At 39.0% G+C, this 16599-nt stretch overlaps 1 protein-coding gene across 2 annotated transcripts in view; it reads right to left on the minus strand.

Annotated features, from left to right (window-relative positions):
* LOC111874154 (patatin-like phospholipase domain-containing protein 2) overlaps positions 1-16599 on the minus strand; it is a 67149-nt gene that overhangs the window by 7680 nt on the left and 42870 nt on the right. For both annotated transcript variants that reach the window (XM_023869400.2, XM_023869399.2), the window contains exons 2-8: positions 8559-8671; positions 5996-6115; positions 5306-5494; positions 5042-5125; positions 4710-4886; positions 3475-3650; positions 591-748 (exon numbers count right to left, since the gene is read on the minus strand). In XM_023869400.2, the coding sequence (XP_023725168.1) occupies positions 591-748; positions 3475-3650; positions 4710-4886; positions 5042-5125; positions 5306-5494; positions 5996-6115; positions 8559-8621 (967 nt within the window). In that variant the 5' untranslated portion in view covers positions 8622-8671. The remainder of the gene's footprint in view (positions 1-590; positions 749-3474; positions 3651-4709; positions 4887-5041; positions 5126-5305; positions 5495-5995; positions 6116-8558; positions 8672-16599) is intronic.

Genomic DNA, 16599 nt, shown 5'->3' on the forward strand with positions numbered 1-16599 from the left:
ATTCAATGTTCCCTTCAGGTTTATATCCTCAATTAACATTCAATTTCAATCATCCCAAGTCAGCACCTCAGTGTTATGGTACCAATATTCAAGATTTACCTCAGTTTAATGTTCAAATACACTGTAGATCAGAAACACCTGGAAAGCTTCGAAATGTGGTGTTGGAGAAGGATGGAGAAGATCAGTTGGACCGATTATGTGAGAAATGAAAAAGTGTTATTTAGAGTCAGTGAACAGAGGACTATCCTACACGAAATAAGAAAACGGAAGGCTAATTGGATTGGTCATATCTTACGCGGTAACTGCCTTCTAAAAGAAGTTATTGAAGGAAAGATAGAGGGGCAGATAGAAGTGACCAGAAGACGAGGAAGAAGACGTAAGAAGATGCTGGATGACCTTGGGGACAGAAGAGGATATTTTCATTTGAAGGAGAAAGCTCTAGATCACATTAAGTGGAGGAACTGTTTTGGAAGAGACTGTGGACCTGTTGTCTTGACAGATTACAGATGAATGAATGAACACTGTTCTCCAAAGAAACCTTTTATGGGATTTTACTGTACACCCTAAATAACAGAGACACCAACACTTACTGCCTCCAAATTCGGTAATTGCAAGCTGACATCTGACTTTGGTACTGGGCTGCTGATGTTTCTTGTTCATTTTGTTTAGGAGGGCTAACAGCTGGTTCAACAGGTACTGACCCAATAGCCACACGTTGCTGCACAGATTCGGTGCATTCGCCATGAATCTAATCAAGAAATCATCATCAGTACTCTTTAACATATGACATTTATTCCAAATTGAAGAGTGTGATCAATGAAAGAAGGAAAATCAACTTTGGCTGAACTGTGCAACCAACAACAGTATATAACATGTGAATCATTAAGTATTTTCAATTTCATCACCATATGAGAGAGAAATAGAATGCCCCCATCATAATATATCTTCCTTCTCTAAAAGTATATGAAATATTAACATAAAAATTTATGCTTCAATATAATAATCATCAAAAAATCAACTCATATCTTGCCTATTTTCTGCCATGTCATTTAGAGCTACCAGTAACAGCATAATAATTTTAGTTCCACATATACACAATATTATTACACTATGAAATGTAATCTTGAAGCCAAACCAAGAAAATAATTACAGTAAATTTATTAAATAAAAATATGGAGATTGCTGTCTTCTGGGATGTCATGCTGCAAAGTCTAGTACACCTTTATGATGTTCAGAGATATGTGCTGCCTCCATCTTCAGGGTATAAGGGTATGCTGGGCAAGGTTGAGTGGTACAGATACAGGGAGAGGGAACATTAGAGCCCTGAGCAGACCAATAAAATGAGAATTATGAAAAAAATACAAGGCTCCTAAGACGGTTATTTTACTTGAAGACTAAGGTAGCACATTCCTATGAAATGTCAGTAAGGATCTAGCAACAGTATACAGGGTCATATTACCAAAAAGAACAATATTCATACTGACCATTGTGAGAATTTCAAATAAAAACATGATCCAACATTATAAGAAAGTTTGAGAAGACAAGAATTCCCCATTTTCAAGCACAATGCATAAACAACACTCATGGCACATTCCAAAAGGGAAGAAGCAAAAACAAAAACCCACATATGCAGCAAATTGCAGAACACATTTAAGCAGAGGCATTACAGATTTTGCAAGATGTGTCTCAGCTTTCAAACATGACATAACAAGCGGTAGACAAATTTAATGAATTCCAAACCATAGCCATCTGTATTTTAGTGTTTCAGTCACATGACACTGGTGAATGAATATATGTACAAGACCATCTCCATGAAAGAGAGTCTATCTTGAGAAGCTAACAGTCACCTTTTCAAGGAATTTGCAGCAATTCATGAAACCTGAAGGTTCACTGCAGTTCACAAGACCCTGCCACTAAGTCCTACATCTGAACCATACAATTCATTTCTATATAATCCTCCTGTTTATGCTTGTGACTTCCAAGGGGTCTCTTTTTCTACCAAAATTTTGTATGCATTTCTAATGTCTCATGCCCCAGAATAAAATTCTTAAATGGGCGAACATTTTCTAGTCTCATGTTTAATAATCTTCATCACCATCATCAAAGTCAACAAATGTGCTTTCAGTTCTGTTCAGTCCTATTGAATAGCTCCATTCCTCCATAATCCATTGAATTTTCTTCCTTTGAATATAAAGTTCATTATTTGTCCATGTGTATGTTAAAGTTCCACTCTTTACGCATGGCATGTCCAGTTATTTCTACTATTCATAATTTTATTATTTAAATTCAGTATTATTCATTTCTAATGTTGTACATTGCATATTCATAATCTGACCTTTTAATAATAGCCACCCACATTTCTGGAACTTCATCTTTTAAGTCTGTATTTTTCTTCTTGGCTCATATTTCTTTGTCAATTTCCATACTTCAGTTCTGTTATGTCAATGTTCAAATGACCAGTTTTGTAATACTTTATCCATTTAATGTGCGAGAACAAAGCAACTGACTACTATAGCAAACTAATACTGATTACTCAGTTTTGCATTTCTGTTGTGTAATCATAGGATATGAACCAGACAGGAATTGACATTGAATAAAAAACTTTAACTTACAAAGCACACACAGACTTACTAGTTCATAAAAGCAACAAAGCAACATGTAACCCATCTGTAATGCCTTCTGCTTACCTCATTCTGTGATTCGTTACATGCCGAGAGTGAACGTGGCTGCCATAGTGATTTGTCAGGCTTCTGAATGTTGCATTTCCAACCACACGAAATTCATAAGAGTGTGTGTGTACGGTGTTACCAACATAACTAACACCAGGAAAATGGTATTGTAACTTTACCCATCTTTCTACAATATTACTAAATAATGCATAATTCATGCATGTACCCCTCAGATATTTAAATCTAAAATGTCACTAATATAAATATACAATCAGAAAGTTGCTTACTCACACAGATGCCTTTTCGCAACATCAATAATTTTAAATAACTAAGTCGTAATGGTTTTTTCATTAAAAAGAAAAGTATGCTAGGCACAAGTGAGAATTTATATGTAACTCAATAAATAACAGAATAAATTGGTATGGATATGCTTTATAAATGAACAAATATAATCCCCAAAATGAGATTTTAACTTGATACTAAAGAGAAAATGAAACATGTAAGAGGAATACCAAGAGGAAGGAGGGGAAAACACACAGAAGGAAGCGTATGGGAAGGAACTGAGGAGCTGGAAATGTTAAAAGTTGAAAGAGAGTGGGTAGGAAGAAGAGCAAGAGTATGAGGATGCTAGTAATTATGGTAGAAAGTTTGCTTATGTTTGAGGTCAGTGAGATCATACTGCTAGCATACATAGGCCACTGGCTATATACTTCATGGAATTCAAATTCATTTTAAAATCACGATTTTCCTTCTGCATGCAGAAAACTGCATCAGATACAGAAATAACCCTGTTTCAGGTGCATACTTTGTGAACGTGGCGTAGATAATTTCAGCAGGCAAGGTGTATGGCAAGCTGAGAACAGACAGAACCTTCAACCCACGATGCTTGAATATCCAGTTTACAATACCCTGGTTGGCAGACTCCATTGCTTCTTCAAAAAGGGACAGTATGGTGTCCGGGAGTTTTGAGACAAGTGCTTCCTGAAACATTTATCAAAATATGAATTTATCATTAAATTGCTTTCGTTTCTCAAGACTGCAGTCTTCTGGGATGTGATGTTGTACAGTATAGGAGATGGTTTATCAATGATCTGCAGACAGTAGGTTCCTCAAAAATGTTGGTAACCATCTACCAGACTATAAGGCATTACATCCCAGAAGAGTGCAGTCTTAATATTCAGTGATGTGAGAACATCTAACCTTATGTAATCATGTTTCTTCTTCAATATGGTTAAGGTAAAATTATCCCCGTAACATGCCATGAAGGCCCGTACGGTTGTAGTGGGACACTGAGGCTCCCACATTTTCTAGACAGTCAGCTCACAGATGGCAGTAAGGTTGTCAGCCTTACACTCCTGCCACCCTTTACTCCCCAGGAAGATTCCTGGTACTCATTTCTGTTAAGAGGCTTAATCAACCCCAGGGTCATAGTGACGTTGGAAGGATAAGGTCAACTAAAAAATCCAATAACCTCATCGGGATTCAAACCTGCAATCTTCTGGCTTGTAGCATGGTGCCTCAACCAGCTATGTTACTGCATGCCCCCCTTCAACATGGTAAGTAATTAAAATCTGAAGAAATAATTTAGCCACATTTACAGATTTAAATTGAACCACAAAAATATTTTTTTAAATAATTACAATTCTGTTACAATTAATATGTTGCTGGACATTATCCATCATCTTGTCTGTTCTAAAAAAACCGTATAGTTTCTATTAAAAACACAGCGTTTCGGGAACTGGAATCTGTCCCCGTCTTCAGATTCCAGTTCCCGAAATGTTGTGTTTTTAATAGAAACTAGGCGGTTTTTTAAGAACAGACAAGATGATGGATAATGTCCAGCAACATATTAATTGTAACAATTTACCATCATCACAAACTTTTAGATCTTAATTACAATTCTGATTTGCCACATTGGAAGTGGAATGGAAGTTAACACAGCAGCCCACAATGCTTGAGTGAAAAAAGTTAAAATACAATTAAGAACCACATTCTACAGAACTGCATATGAAGCTATTTGTTTAAGCCTATGACACTCACTTGTCTGTGAATTTTGCATTCTTGACACTCTGGGTCAAATTCAAGACTCTCATCCATGGTCTCTGATATGACATATGTTGACTGAACAGCCAAACATCTTGTGCAGCTGATGAGGTTATTCCTGTGCAGGAACATCAGTGCATCATCAAATCCTTGTTTGCACATGTTAGACAAAACCTGACAAAGATAAGAAAAGAACATTAAATTAACCCTTAGAAAATATTTATCTGTTTCCACATTTCAATCAAATAAATTTGGCATTACACTGTTTTTCATCAGCTCCATAATAGTTTATGTTAAACATGTTCAAAACATCTGGCTTGTCATCTCACCTCTGGCTTTGGTGGAAACAGTATCCTGACTAACCTATAGATGTTATGACGAGACAGCTCAATACTTGTGTTCGAGAAATTTATCTGTGAAACAGAAAAACGGCGGTTACATAAAATTCCATTTTACTATAGAATACTGATACCATCATTCATCTTAAACAATTTCTTTATAGTACTGAAATGAATGAACTGGATATATTTTATTACTTTTTTAAATAGTGTTTTATCTTATCTCATTGCATGATTTGCATGCCTTTAACTTACATGAAAAAGTTGAGACGACAAGTCACGGGGGCAAATGTCACTCTCTCCACAGAATGGGCTCACAGTAATAGTGTTTTCGTCTAGCATGGGCAAGTTATCACTAAACCCTCCGTCCATATATCGTATTCCATGGAACCTGGGAGGGAGAATTCCAGAGAAAACTGGAATAAATGAGGTCGCCAGGAGAGCCTGTAAGGATAACAGAGTAGATTAATATCGTGATAGGATGAACACCTGAGTTCAATGAAATAAGCATGGCTTAAACTGAGGCAAACATAATGGAACATTTTCCATCATCTCATTCTGGAAAAAGTGGCAAAACATTTTGAAAGCCAGCTCTGTTCCTGTCACCAGACAAAAGTATAAAGCATGTTTTGCTGAGTCCACTAGATGGAGCCAATCCCCATTCCTGACCCAGGTATCCATCTATTGGACCCAACACAGTACGTTTCATAATTTCATATGTCAAAGATAGCACAGCCAGCTTGTGAAATGTTATTTCTTTCATCAGAACAAAATCATGGATGATATCCATTATACATGTGTGAGTCAAATAACATACTTTCATCACAGCCATTCAGACTTATCTTAAACAGTATTTAGAATTACTTGCAGTTATCAAAGGAGATAAAGTTTTCCCAGTTCTGCTAAATGAACCATACTCCACATTTCTTCTGCAATCTGTCTCACCTGAACAAGGTCCTCTCTGCTACTGAACTGAGAAACAATAACATTCTTTCCATCATAAACTCGAGTCAGAGAAATATGGAGTTTCCCATTCACCCTCAAGTGGGCATCTTCAGGAAGTGCCTAGAAGGAAAGGAGTTCAACTACATCAGTAACACAAATGTACCAAATTATACGATGGGGTACCCAAAAGAAACCAAACTAATTTTTTTGTGGGCAGAGCTTTTGTAGTACTGCGTTTTACCGCTATGAGTGCATAGAGCTAACATTCCTGAGTCAATAAGCTGACTACCGTTGCTTCAGAAGGTAAGGACTAGTTTCGGCAGAGTTTATGGTGACAACTGTTTTGTGTGATCGTCATTTTTGCAATGGCTGATTTTCGTGAACAGCGTGCGGCGGTGAAATTCTGCTTTTTGCTCGGGAAAAGTGGAACAGAAACTCTTGAAGTGTTAAAAACGGCGTACAAGGACGATGCTATGGGGAAAACTCAAGTGTTTGAGTGGTTTCCCCGTTTCAAAAATGGTGAAATGTCAATTGATGACAAACCTCGTTCTGGTCGTCCTTCCACGGCCCAAACACATGAAAATGTTGAAAAAATTCGTGAAATCATCAAGGAAGATCGACGACGGACCATTGAAGAAATCGTGGAGCTGTCGGGAGTGACTTGGAGCTCAGTTCAGCGAATTTTGACAGAAGATTTGGGAATGAAAAGGGTGGCTGCGAAATTCGTGCCACGACTGCTGACTGCTGAACAAAAACAAGGCCGTGTGGAAGCATGCTGTGCTTTGAAAGAAGAGTCCTGAGTCCTCGAATGAAAAGAGACATGAAAGGAAAGCGTTTTGCTGATGTTGCTGAGGTGAAGGAAAAAACGACGGAGGTGCTGTCAAGCATCTCAAAAGATGAATTTAGACAATGTTTTGAAAAATGGAATAAAAGACTAGACAAGTGTATTAGTGTAAGTGGAGAGTACTTTGAAGGGGATTGAAGATTTGTGCTTAAAATTTGAATAAATAAGTTAAAAAAAAAAAGTTCGGTTTCTTTTTGGTACACCCTCGTACATATCCTTGTTGCATTTTGGATTCTAACAGTGATGACTAGGACTTATCTTCAGGAAGTAACACTTTGTGGTCCAACAAATGTACACTGATATTTCAGAGGAACAAACTGCTTCCATATTCAGGGCCAAAGTGTAAGCTAACCAGGAAACTGGCAAGAAGCAGGAAGTAAATGTGGCAGGATCTGCTTTTTTCCTGTTTCTTGTTGGTTTCTCGCTTGACATTATTATTATTATTAGAGGGGGTGGGTTTCCCCATGCACTTAGACCAGTTATTGGTCCATTGTGCATCCCCCTTTAATTTCTTCTGTCACCATACCCTACCGGTATTGGTGCATGCTATCGGCCCCATTCAGCCAACGAGGTCGGCTGTCGGTACCTGATATTTCCCCCATCTACCAGAGGCACTGGAAACTACTTGGGCGAAATTATTGCCTAATTTTTCTCAGAGGTCTCCTAGAGACATGAGGATCTTTTACATGCCATAAATCTACGACACGGGACCCCCGGCTTAAAGTCCCTCCCAGAGGGCTTGTTCCCTGAATTTTTCTGCCCTTAAAAATTCCATGACCTCCGCCAGGTTTGAACCCTCATACCTTGAGTCATGAGGTGGGAACGTTACCCCTAGACTACGGAGGCCGCTTTCTCGCTTGATATACTCTTTGTCCATGAATATTGAGGCAGTATGTTCATGAGATGTTGATGGACTTCTCTAGGACTGCACAGCATTACAAAACCCTTCTTTATATGCATTCTTGGCCTAATATTCTATAAAACGTTAAAGCTATCCCTGTAACAGGCCATGAAGGCCCATAGGGTTGTGAGATGTCGAGAGTCCCACATTTTTTAGACAATTGGCTCACAGATGGGAAGTAAGTTTGTCAACCTTACATGCTACTTCCCCTTGCTGTGCAAGTTCATATTTCACAATTGTTCTACCACTTCTCGTAAACTGACAAATATTTCATTCAAATTAAGCAAGTATTAGTAATTATTAAAATACTAAACTTCTATCAACTGGTGTCTCATTAGGCATTCTGCACAAAGTAAAAAAGAGTCTTAATGTGGCAGTTAGGTCTTTCTACTTACCTGTGACCTATCTGCACTAAAACGTTAAACAACTGCTTTTAAATTTAATATGGAGGGCTGTCACAACTTTAGGGGTAATTCCAATTTTCATCAGCCATCCTGACCCACTTTACTGAAGGCCATATATGGACTCTTTCACGTGCATCATAAAACATTATTCACATCTTATAAACCGCCTGCAAGGAAGCCTGCACAGAACACTGCTGTGAAGTTGGTGTAGTACATTATGGAGTACACCCCTACCAATATTTGTTGTGTTAAACACTCAACACTGAAAATTCAGTCTTCCTCCAACGTACAATATTAGAATCTGAAACAATATTTATTATGTGACGATAGAACAGCTTAAAATTAGTGATTCAGTGTCTTCACAAGTACACATAATGGAATCAATTCAGGTCTGCTTTCATGTATTCACATTACCTTGTTCAGTCCTTCTAATAAAAGATCATGAATATTGAATGATGGACTGAAGGGCCCAAGCATTCTCTGCCGAGCTTCACCAACCACACGCAGCACATGGCTTAATATTTCACCTGAAAGGATAAAAACGTGCAATTGCATTAACAAAATTAATGTGGAAAATAATGCTGTCCCATTTACAACATAAAACCTTCATTAATATTCACGAACACTACAAACTTATTTATCTTGAATTTTCAACAAAGCACAGCTGTGAACAGCTACTGGCCCCCAAACTTTTTCATCCTTAAGGTATGATACATTCCATATTTTCCATTAAACTTCACTGGGTGGAATCCACATGCCCTTGCTCTGATTTATGAAACTAATGACTGCATTTGATCAGGATACAAAAATATCCATCACCTCACTGAAGATAATGCATCCTCTCTTCCCTCAGAATTAAACATTGCAATGCAAGCAATAAATCTTGTTAGATACCAACATCAAGTACCAAGCTAAATTCTTCTGTTGCTAGACATGAAGCTATGAATACACGTGATCAAGTTTAACGTCATTATAAGCTCAAAAGCCATATTATGCAACAGGCAAGTAGTTTAATCCTTTTCCAGTCATAATGTGGTTAGAAAGTTATGTATAATCAGGCAAGGCTGAATTACTGAAATGTCAAGTGCAAGGTCATAATGTGTAGACAGTTCATGGGGAACCATTGTACACCAGTGACAGATAATGTGTCACACAAAACACACAAACCCAAGGATCATTGATGATTTTTACATCTTCCGTGGACAATGGACAACGTACATAAATTTAGTAGATAATGATGACGAAGTGTACATCCATAATTCAGTTGTCAAACTACAGATGGGACAAGATTACGCTTTCTCACAGCAACGTTAAGATCATGGTCTTATAAGATCTGGTGATTACTGACATTTTGGAGAAAGCTGCTGCACCAGAAGGCTGTAATTTTAATAGCATAGGGGTTTGAAGAGATTTGTTACCGAGGTCTATAATAAAACCTTAGAAGCGAATTTCATTTTGGTTCATACTGGCACAACATAAGTAATACTCTACATAAAATGCACACCAAACCTGACTAATTTTCTCATGTATAAAACTTAAATGATGCTGGAAGACTGATTATGTCAGTGTCATCAAGCTTTTCAGTAACTTACATAAAAACTTTACATCTGGGATAAACATTCCAAAACATTATTTTATTTAATTTTGCCTCTGCAAATGCAATCATAAAATAATCCATTTTACTTTTACCATTCAGGCCAAAATACACAATCTTAACAGTAAGTATCTTATGCATTAACCCATTATCATAAAATCATTTTGTGTTCCTTTGCTGGAACTGTTACTTATTTTCTAGACATTTTGAATATGATTACCTTTTTTCATACAAGCTTGAAGTATAAAAGTGAGAAAAGTATTTATTCCTATAGAAAAGCTTGTTATTTATTTTTTATACTATAAAACTCACTGTGCTATAAATTACTATTCATTTATATGAAGAAAAACATCAAAGCCTGCATTCTGTAAGGAAATCAAGAAATGTGTAGCTCTTTTTGCCTACAGATATGGAATGATACTGAGTCCTTTGGTATTGTGATCGTAGATGGGCCTTTGTAACCAGCCTCCAATTGATAGACGAATATGGAGCACTGGTAGAATAATAACTGGTAGGAGAAAACTTTAGTTCTCTACCCCCTCACATGACCCAACTTTTGACAAAAGAATGTGCATTTCTCAGACACCTATCACCATCTGGGATGGCCCCAGGCTGATTACAACACAGTATGTATTTTGATAATACTGAATTATGTAGAATTCACCTAGAAGACTACAGACAGATTCCCCTCGTTTGCATTCCAATCCACATGTTTATATTACACGTGTGATTAGATAATAAAATGTTTACTGCTGATGCCACTGCAGTGCATCTGCCAGACCACAACAGACATTGTCCGTGGTTAGGATCCATAATTCCAAAGGCAGTAGGTCATTACAGAACACACAGATGAGGAATGTTATTGAGATTCCTTTTGCACTCCATAATTAAAAATAGTTGACTTAATTGTGTATTAATTAAAATACTCAAGGGCATTAATTAGCAATTAGCTGTAACTACAAAGCAGACATAACTCAAATAAGAGAGTGTTTGAAGAGTTCTCTTTTCTGGGATATAATGCCATGTAGTTCGTTGAAAGTCAAGCGACATTTTGGAGGAAAATGCTGCCTCCATCTTCAGGGATGAAGACTAAGTCCAGCAAGAAACCAGTGTGAAAGCAGGTGGCATGCAAAGTGAGCACTCTGGAGGCGACACTTTCCTCTGAAATGTTGGTAGATTATATGGCATTATATCTCAGAAGATGGAGCTCTTCATAAAAACCACTATGGCCAAAAAAAAACTGTAGGGCAAAGCTATCCTTGTAACTGCCCATGGAGGCCCATAGGGTCGAGAGAAGTCAAGGTTCCCACATTTTATAGATGATCAACCCACAGATGGAAGTAAGGCTCATCAGCCTTAGATACTGGCTGCTCTTCACCTCCAGGAATATTTCTGGTACTCATGTACTCATTTCTGTTAGAGGCCGGGTCGACCCCAGGCCCATAGTGTGGCTGGAAGGATTAGGTCAATTGAAAAAATTCCATGACCTCACTGGGAATCGAACCCATGACCTTCCAGCTTGTAGCATAGTGCTTCAATCAACTACGCTACTGTGTGTCCCCAGCCACTGATACGAAAACTTCAAATACTACAAACAAGAGAATGTTTAGTTTTGAGGTTTTCACGGCGATGACAATGAAGAAAGTTGTCTTCTGGGTTTAGGCACCGTGTATTCTTCGTTTTGGCCGACGTTTCGGAGGAACGTAGCGCCTCCATCTTCAGAGCAGTTGAATAGCTGCGGANTCAGTGTGTCTGATCTCATTATGCATGATTTATATACAATAAAAGTAGAAGTGACCGTTTGTAGCCCAGAATACAGCTGCTTTACTTATTAATGGCTGCAGCTTTAAAGGAGGAACAACATTCAAATGAAGAAATTCAAGGCATATTACACTCAGGGCATGTTTGCTACCATTCACTTCAGAAACTTTGGTTTTCCCATCTGCAATCTAAATATGTACAGAATAAAATATAAAGGTAAAGTTAAAGTTGTAACTGTGCTTAACTGATTAAGCACTATGCCATGAAGACGTACGGGGGAGTGGGCATATAGAGTAGATTCATGTATTTCTGTCAGCATTATTTCCAGGTGAGTGGTCAGGTTCATGTCCTGACAGAATAAAATATACAAAACTGTAATTTTACTGGTTGATTTCCATGGGCTTGAAACTCACTGCCTAACATGGGGGTGTTTGAGAATGGGGTACTGAATAGAATATTTATACCTAAAGGGGAGGAAGTAACACAAAGCTGGAGAAAACTGCGTAATGAGGAGCATTATAATTTGTACTCCTTCCCACATATTAGAATAATCAAATCAAAGGGGATTTGATTGGTGGAGTATGTAGCACATATGGAAGAGAAGGGGATTGTATATAATGCTTGGTGCAGGTAAACCTGAAGGAAAAAGACTACTTCAAAAGATCTAAGGGGATAATATTAAAATGGGTTTTCAACAAACAGGATGAGGGGTTGTGAAGTGGATTCATGTGCCTCTGGATAGGGACCAGTGATGATATCTTGTCAACATACTAACAGAGCTGTGGTTTCAATATAATAAAAGGTAAAATCATCCCTGTAACAGGTTGTGGAGGCCCATAGGGTTGTGAGACATCGAGGCTCCCACAGTTTCTAGACAATCGGCTCACAGATGGAGGTTGTCAGCCTTGGGCACCGGCCGCCCTTTATCCCCAGGAAGACTCCTGGTACTAATTTCTGTTAGAAGCTGAGAGTTGTTGATTGAGGCAGTATGCCACAAGCAAGAAGGTCGCAGGTTCGATTCCCGATGAGGTTGAATTTTTCAGCTGACCTAATAGTTCCAGCCACACTCTGGCCCTGGGGTCGACTCAGGAAGCGAAGCCTTCAGAACGGTAAAAGCAACCTCTCGGCAAAGGGTGATCGGCATTCATGTTGTGACTGGGTTCCTTCTGGACTACTCTTCTTGGAATCCGCAAAAAAAAAAAACGCTAGGAAAGAGCTGATTTCTTATCAATCGTCAGGAGTCTGACTGTACAAGCTGTACTGTTGTTATTTGTTGGTCAACTTGACCTGTAGTTACTACCCTCGATGCTAAATGCACAATGGGTACAAAGACCTCTACTTGCGCACACAGTTCCAGCAATGTGAGCCATGTTTTCAACTTTCTTCTGTCGGTACTGAACCATAGCAATGACGTCCACCAACAGGAGGGGCGGGTGAGGGGAAATCGCTCATTTTTTTTCTGGAACTGGTCTATGTCCCTGAACATGTGTTTTTGCAGCCTTTGAACAGCGCAACGGTTCATACCTGTTTGCTGCTCGCTCCACTGCGTGTGCTCCGTATTGCCAACAGCGCATCCATACACTAATGCTCCCCTCATATTAACATTTGACTGCATTACGTTACTAGTAAAATACCATTAAAAATTCAAAGTCAAAATTTGACAGTTCCTGTATATTGCACGCGGTAGTTGTTGAGGCACTATGCTACAAGCCGGAAGGTCCCGGGTTCAAGTCCCGATGAGGTCATTGGATTTTTTTCAATTGACCTAATCCTTCCAGCCGCACTATGGCCCTGGGATCGACTCAGCCACTAACGGAAATGAGTACCAGGAGTTAATTAAATAATTTTCTTGGGGAGTAAAGCGCGGCCGGCGCGTAAGGCTGACAATCTTACCGCCATCTTTGAGCCGATTGTCAACAAAATGTGGGACCCTCAACGTCACTACCCTATGGCCCTTCACGGCCTGTTACAGGGATAGCTTTACTTTTTTTTTTATTTTTATATATTGCTACGGTTTCCACAGGTCACTTCTGTTCATCCACTTTTCCCTTTTACTCCTTACGGGACACTTTGAAATCACGAATTCCTTGAATATGCATGCTATGAACTTCGAAAGTTCTGAAAAGTACTGCTCGATGGAACAAACATAATAATAACAATAACAATAACAATAATAATAATAATAATAATAACAACAACAACAACAACAACAACAACAACAACAACAGGAGCCAGGATAGCGTTGTCGGTAAAACGACTAGCTATGGGCTTGGCGACAGAGGAATCGGAGTTCGAATCCCAGTAAGGGAAAGATTTTTTTCCTTTCCATGTCGTTCAGACTGGCTGTTGCGCCCACCCAGCCTCCTATCCAATGGGCACGGGGGGGGGGCTCTTTCGCCGGGGGTAAAGCGGCCGGGGAGTGAAGATGACCACTCACCTTCAACTAGTGCAGAGGTTCGAGAAAACATGAATCTATACAACCACTCCCGCATGCTTAAGGGCAAGATGAGTCTTGCAACTAAGAGCGTATTTTTTACTCAGCGATAGCGAGTTATAAAAGAAACGAAATGATGTTAGTGGCCTGTTATCTAGTGTTACCCAGATATGTTTATGCTTATAGTCGCTTATTGTCAGACGTCGCACGTGCGTCCTTTGTGTACATATGTCAAAGACACTTGTGGCAAAGCACCAATCTCCAACTGGGAGTTCAAAGTTCATTAAGATACTTCTAATGACTGGACAAAGGAAAACCTGTTTGGAAGTTTACTTTTCCCACCAATGATTCTTCTATCCCAGACGTGTTCTAACACGAACATTTCCCACCAACAGGGCAGATATTTCTAAATTTTATTTGTCGTTTATATAACGACGAATTCAAAGTATGACCTCCAGTAACTCTACGACTGAATACTAATGAGTTTAAAAGGATGTGGCCAAGGTCTTGGCATTTACCTGCAGGAAATGAGGAAAGCAATAAAGAAACCTAAAACGGATATACACATTTCTGTTTGGGTCAACACCAACATTACTTATTTTGAATATAAGAAATACATTTATCTATAGTTTTATCAAAGGGCTGTGAGTAGCTTGAACTATACAGAATCCAACGATTGGATGACGGCGAATAATTAACTGGAAAGAGTGAGAGAAACAGCGAGGAATTATACGAGAGAGAGTCATTAAATAGGTCACAAATGGAAGTAAAACAGATGTAATGGACCTAATAGGTTTTCTATGTGTATCACTAGGTAGCAGCACAGTCCAGCTTCATGAGAGTCTAGATAGCAGACGCGCAGGCGCATGTTCAGAGGATGCTTTCAGTAGTCAAAATGGCGACCGTGCTTGAAGATTGTATAACAGAAGAGCAGAGTTCTATTGTGCGTTCTTTTTTGTGGGCAAAAGGATTCGAGTCAAAGGATATTCATAAAGAAAGTTTCCCTGTTTAACCGTGGGAAGTGTTTGTCGCGTAAAGCGGTTCACAACTGGGTCGAGAAACGTGGCAAACGTTTCGTCGCTGATGAAGAGGTTGAAACAGAGGTGCGGAAGTGGCTAAGACAACAGTCAGAAGACTTCCATGCTGCGGGTTTCGACGTATTGGTAAAGTGATGGGACAAGTGTATCAATGTTGATGGAGGATATGACGAGAAATATGTGTTTTTCTCCACGTTCACATATCACCCATGTTTTACGTTTTATATCCATTTGTGGCCTACTTACTGGCTCACCATCGTAACATTTGGTGGCCACAAGAAATCTCCATCCTACGGAACTGAAGTTAATATGGGGAGGAAGAAATTGCAAAGAAAATGGATTTAGCATACATGGTGAAAGGGGAGGGCTAGGTAGGCAGTGCTCCGCTTGACTGGAGTCTCAAAGACAACAGGACAGAGAAGAAGCAAGGACCAGGAAGAGAACTACCGAAGATGGGAAGCTCTAAACGAAGTCAGAAATGAATACATGCCGTGTGGATTGTTTCCGGGGAGGGGGAGGAGGAGGGAGCAGCCAGAAATTTTTCTTACAAACTTCCGTTTAGGGCTACACCTACTGATCGTCCTTGAGTGTTCACGGTTCACAAATATGTGAAATATTTTAATTTTCTGCTTACATATCTTACTTTGAAAAAAAAAATAAGTTTCTGAAAGCCTGAACAAGTCTTCATAAAACTTGGTATGTATATCACGGCGCCAGATTGAACGGCGTACTTCATAAATCCCTCCCATCGGTCTGTGTGTATGTATGTGTATCTCCTATTGTTGCTAGGCAACGGTTCGCTAGAAATCCCACTATCGTTGCTAAGCAGCGGCTCGGCAAAAACTTTATCGCGGCAATAGGGGAATTTTTGGACGCGTCGTTTTCCATGCGGTGCGTGTCGTATCAGGAAAAGTAGACGATTAGTTCTTCCCCGAATCACTTCTTGTTTGGTATTAACTCCAGATTTTTGTATTTTTTTCGGTTATCGTTTTGGTACCCGTGAGTTACTGAACGACCCAAGTAACTTTACAACTTTACCGACATTCTGATTATTATGTAGCGACGGAAACAGCAGAAGTTTAAAAACAAAATCAGAAGTCTAGCCTTTCCAAAACAGAACAAAATGCCTAACTTAAAGAAAAATCTAACCTCGTGGATTTGTTGGAGGCAAACTGTAATGTCAGGTTATGGGTTTAATTTTTACAAATAAACTTCTGAAGTATACAGCGCTAACGTAGTGGACGAAATAGAAATAGCTACTTGATCACTTGCTAATAGGCAAGTACCTTGATTGTTTTAAAATATCCTAGTGAAAGAAATAAATGCAAGGCTTCCCCCCACCGGCGCCCATGGAATCATGAAATCGAATTTTAAGGAGTGTCACAATATGGGGGTCTGGTTGAGGCACTGTTCTGACGCCATGTGCCCCTCCCAAGAAAAACTAGAAACGGAATATTCAGATACTAGGGACCCCGCGTACTCACAATTCAACAATAAAATTCAATTTCGAAAAAATACAAAAACACAGGTGTCATTAAGTTCTTCCAAAAATTGTGTTGTTTTTAAGAAAAAAAAATACGAGACTACTGTTCGCAGATACATCACCTATGGTAAATAGAGCGTGCACAG

Source organism: Cryptotermes secundus, unplaced genomic scaffold, assembly GCF_002891405.2.
Source record: "Cryptotermes secundus unplaced genomic scaffold, Csec_1.0 scaffold26, whole genome shotgun sequence".
NCBI classification, from domain to species: Eukaryota; Metazoa; Arthropoda; class Insecta; order Blattodea; family Kalotermitidae; genus Cryptotermes; species Cryptotermes secundus.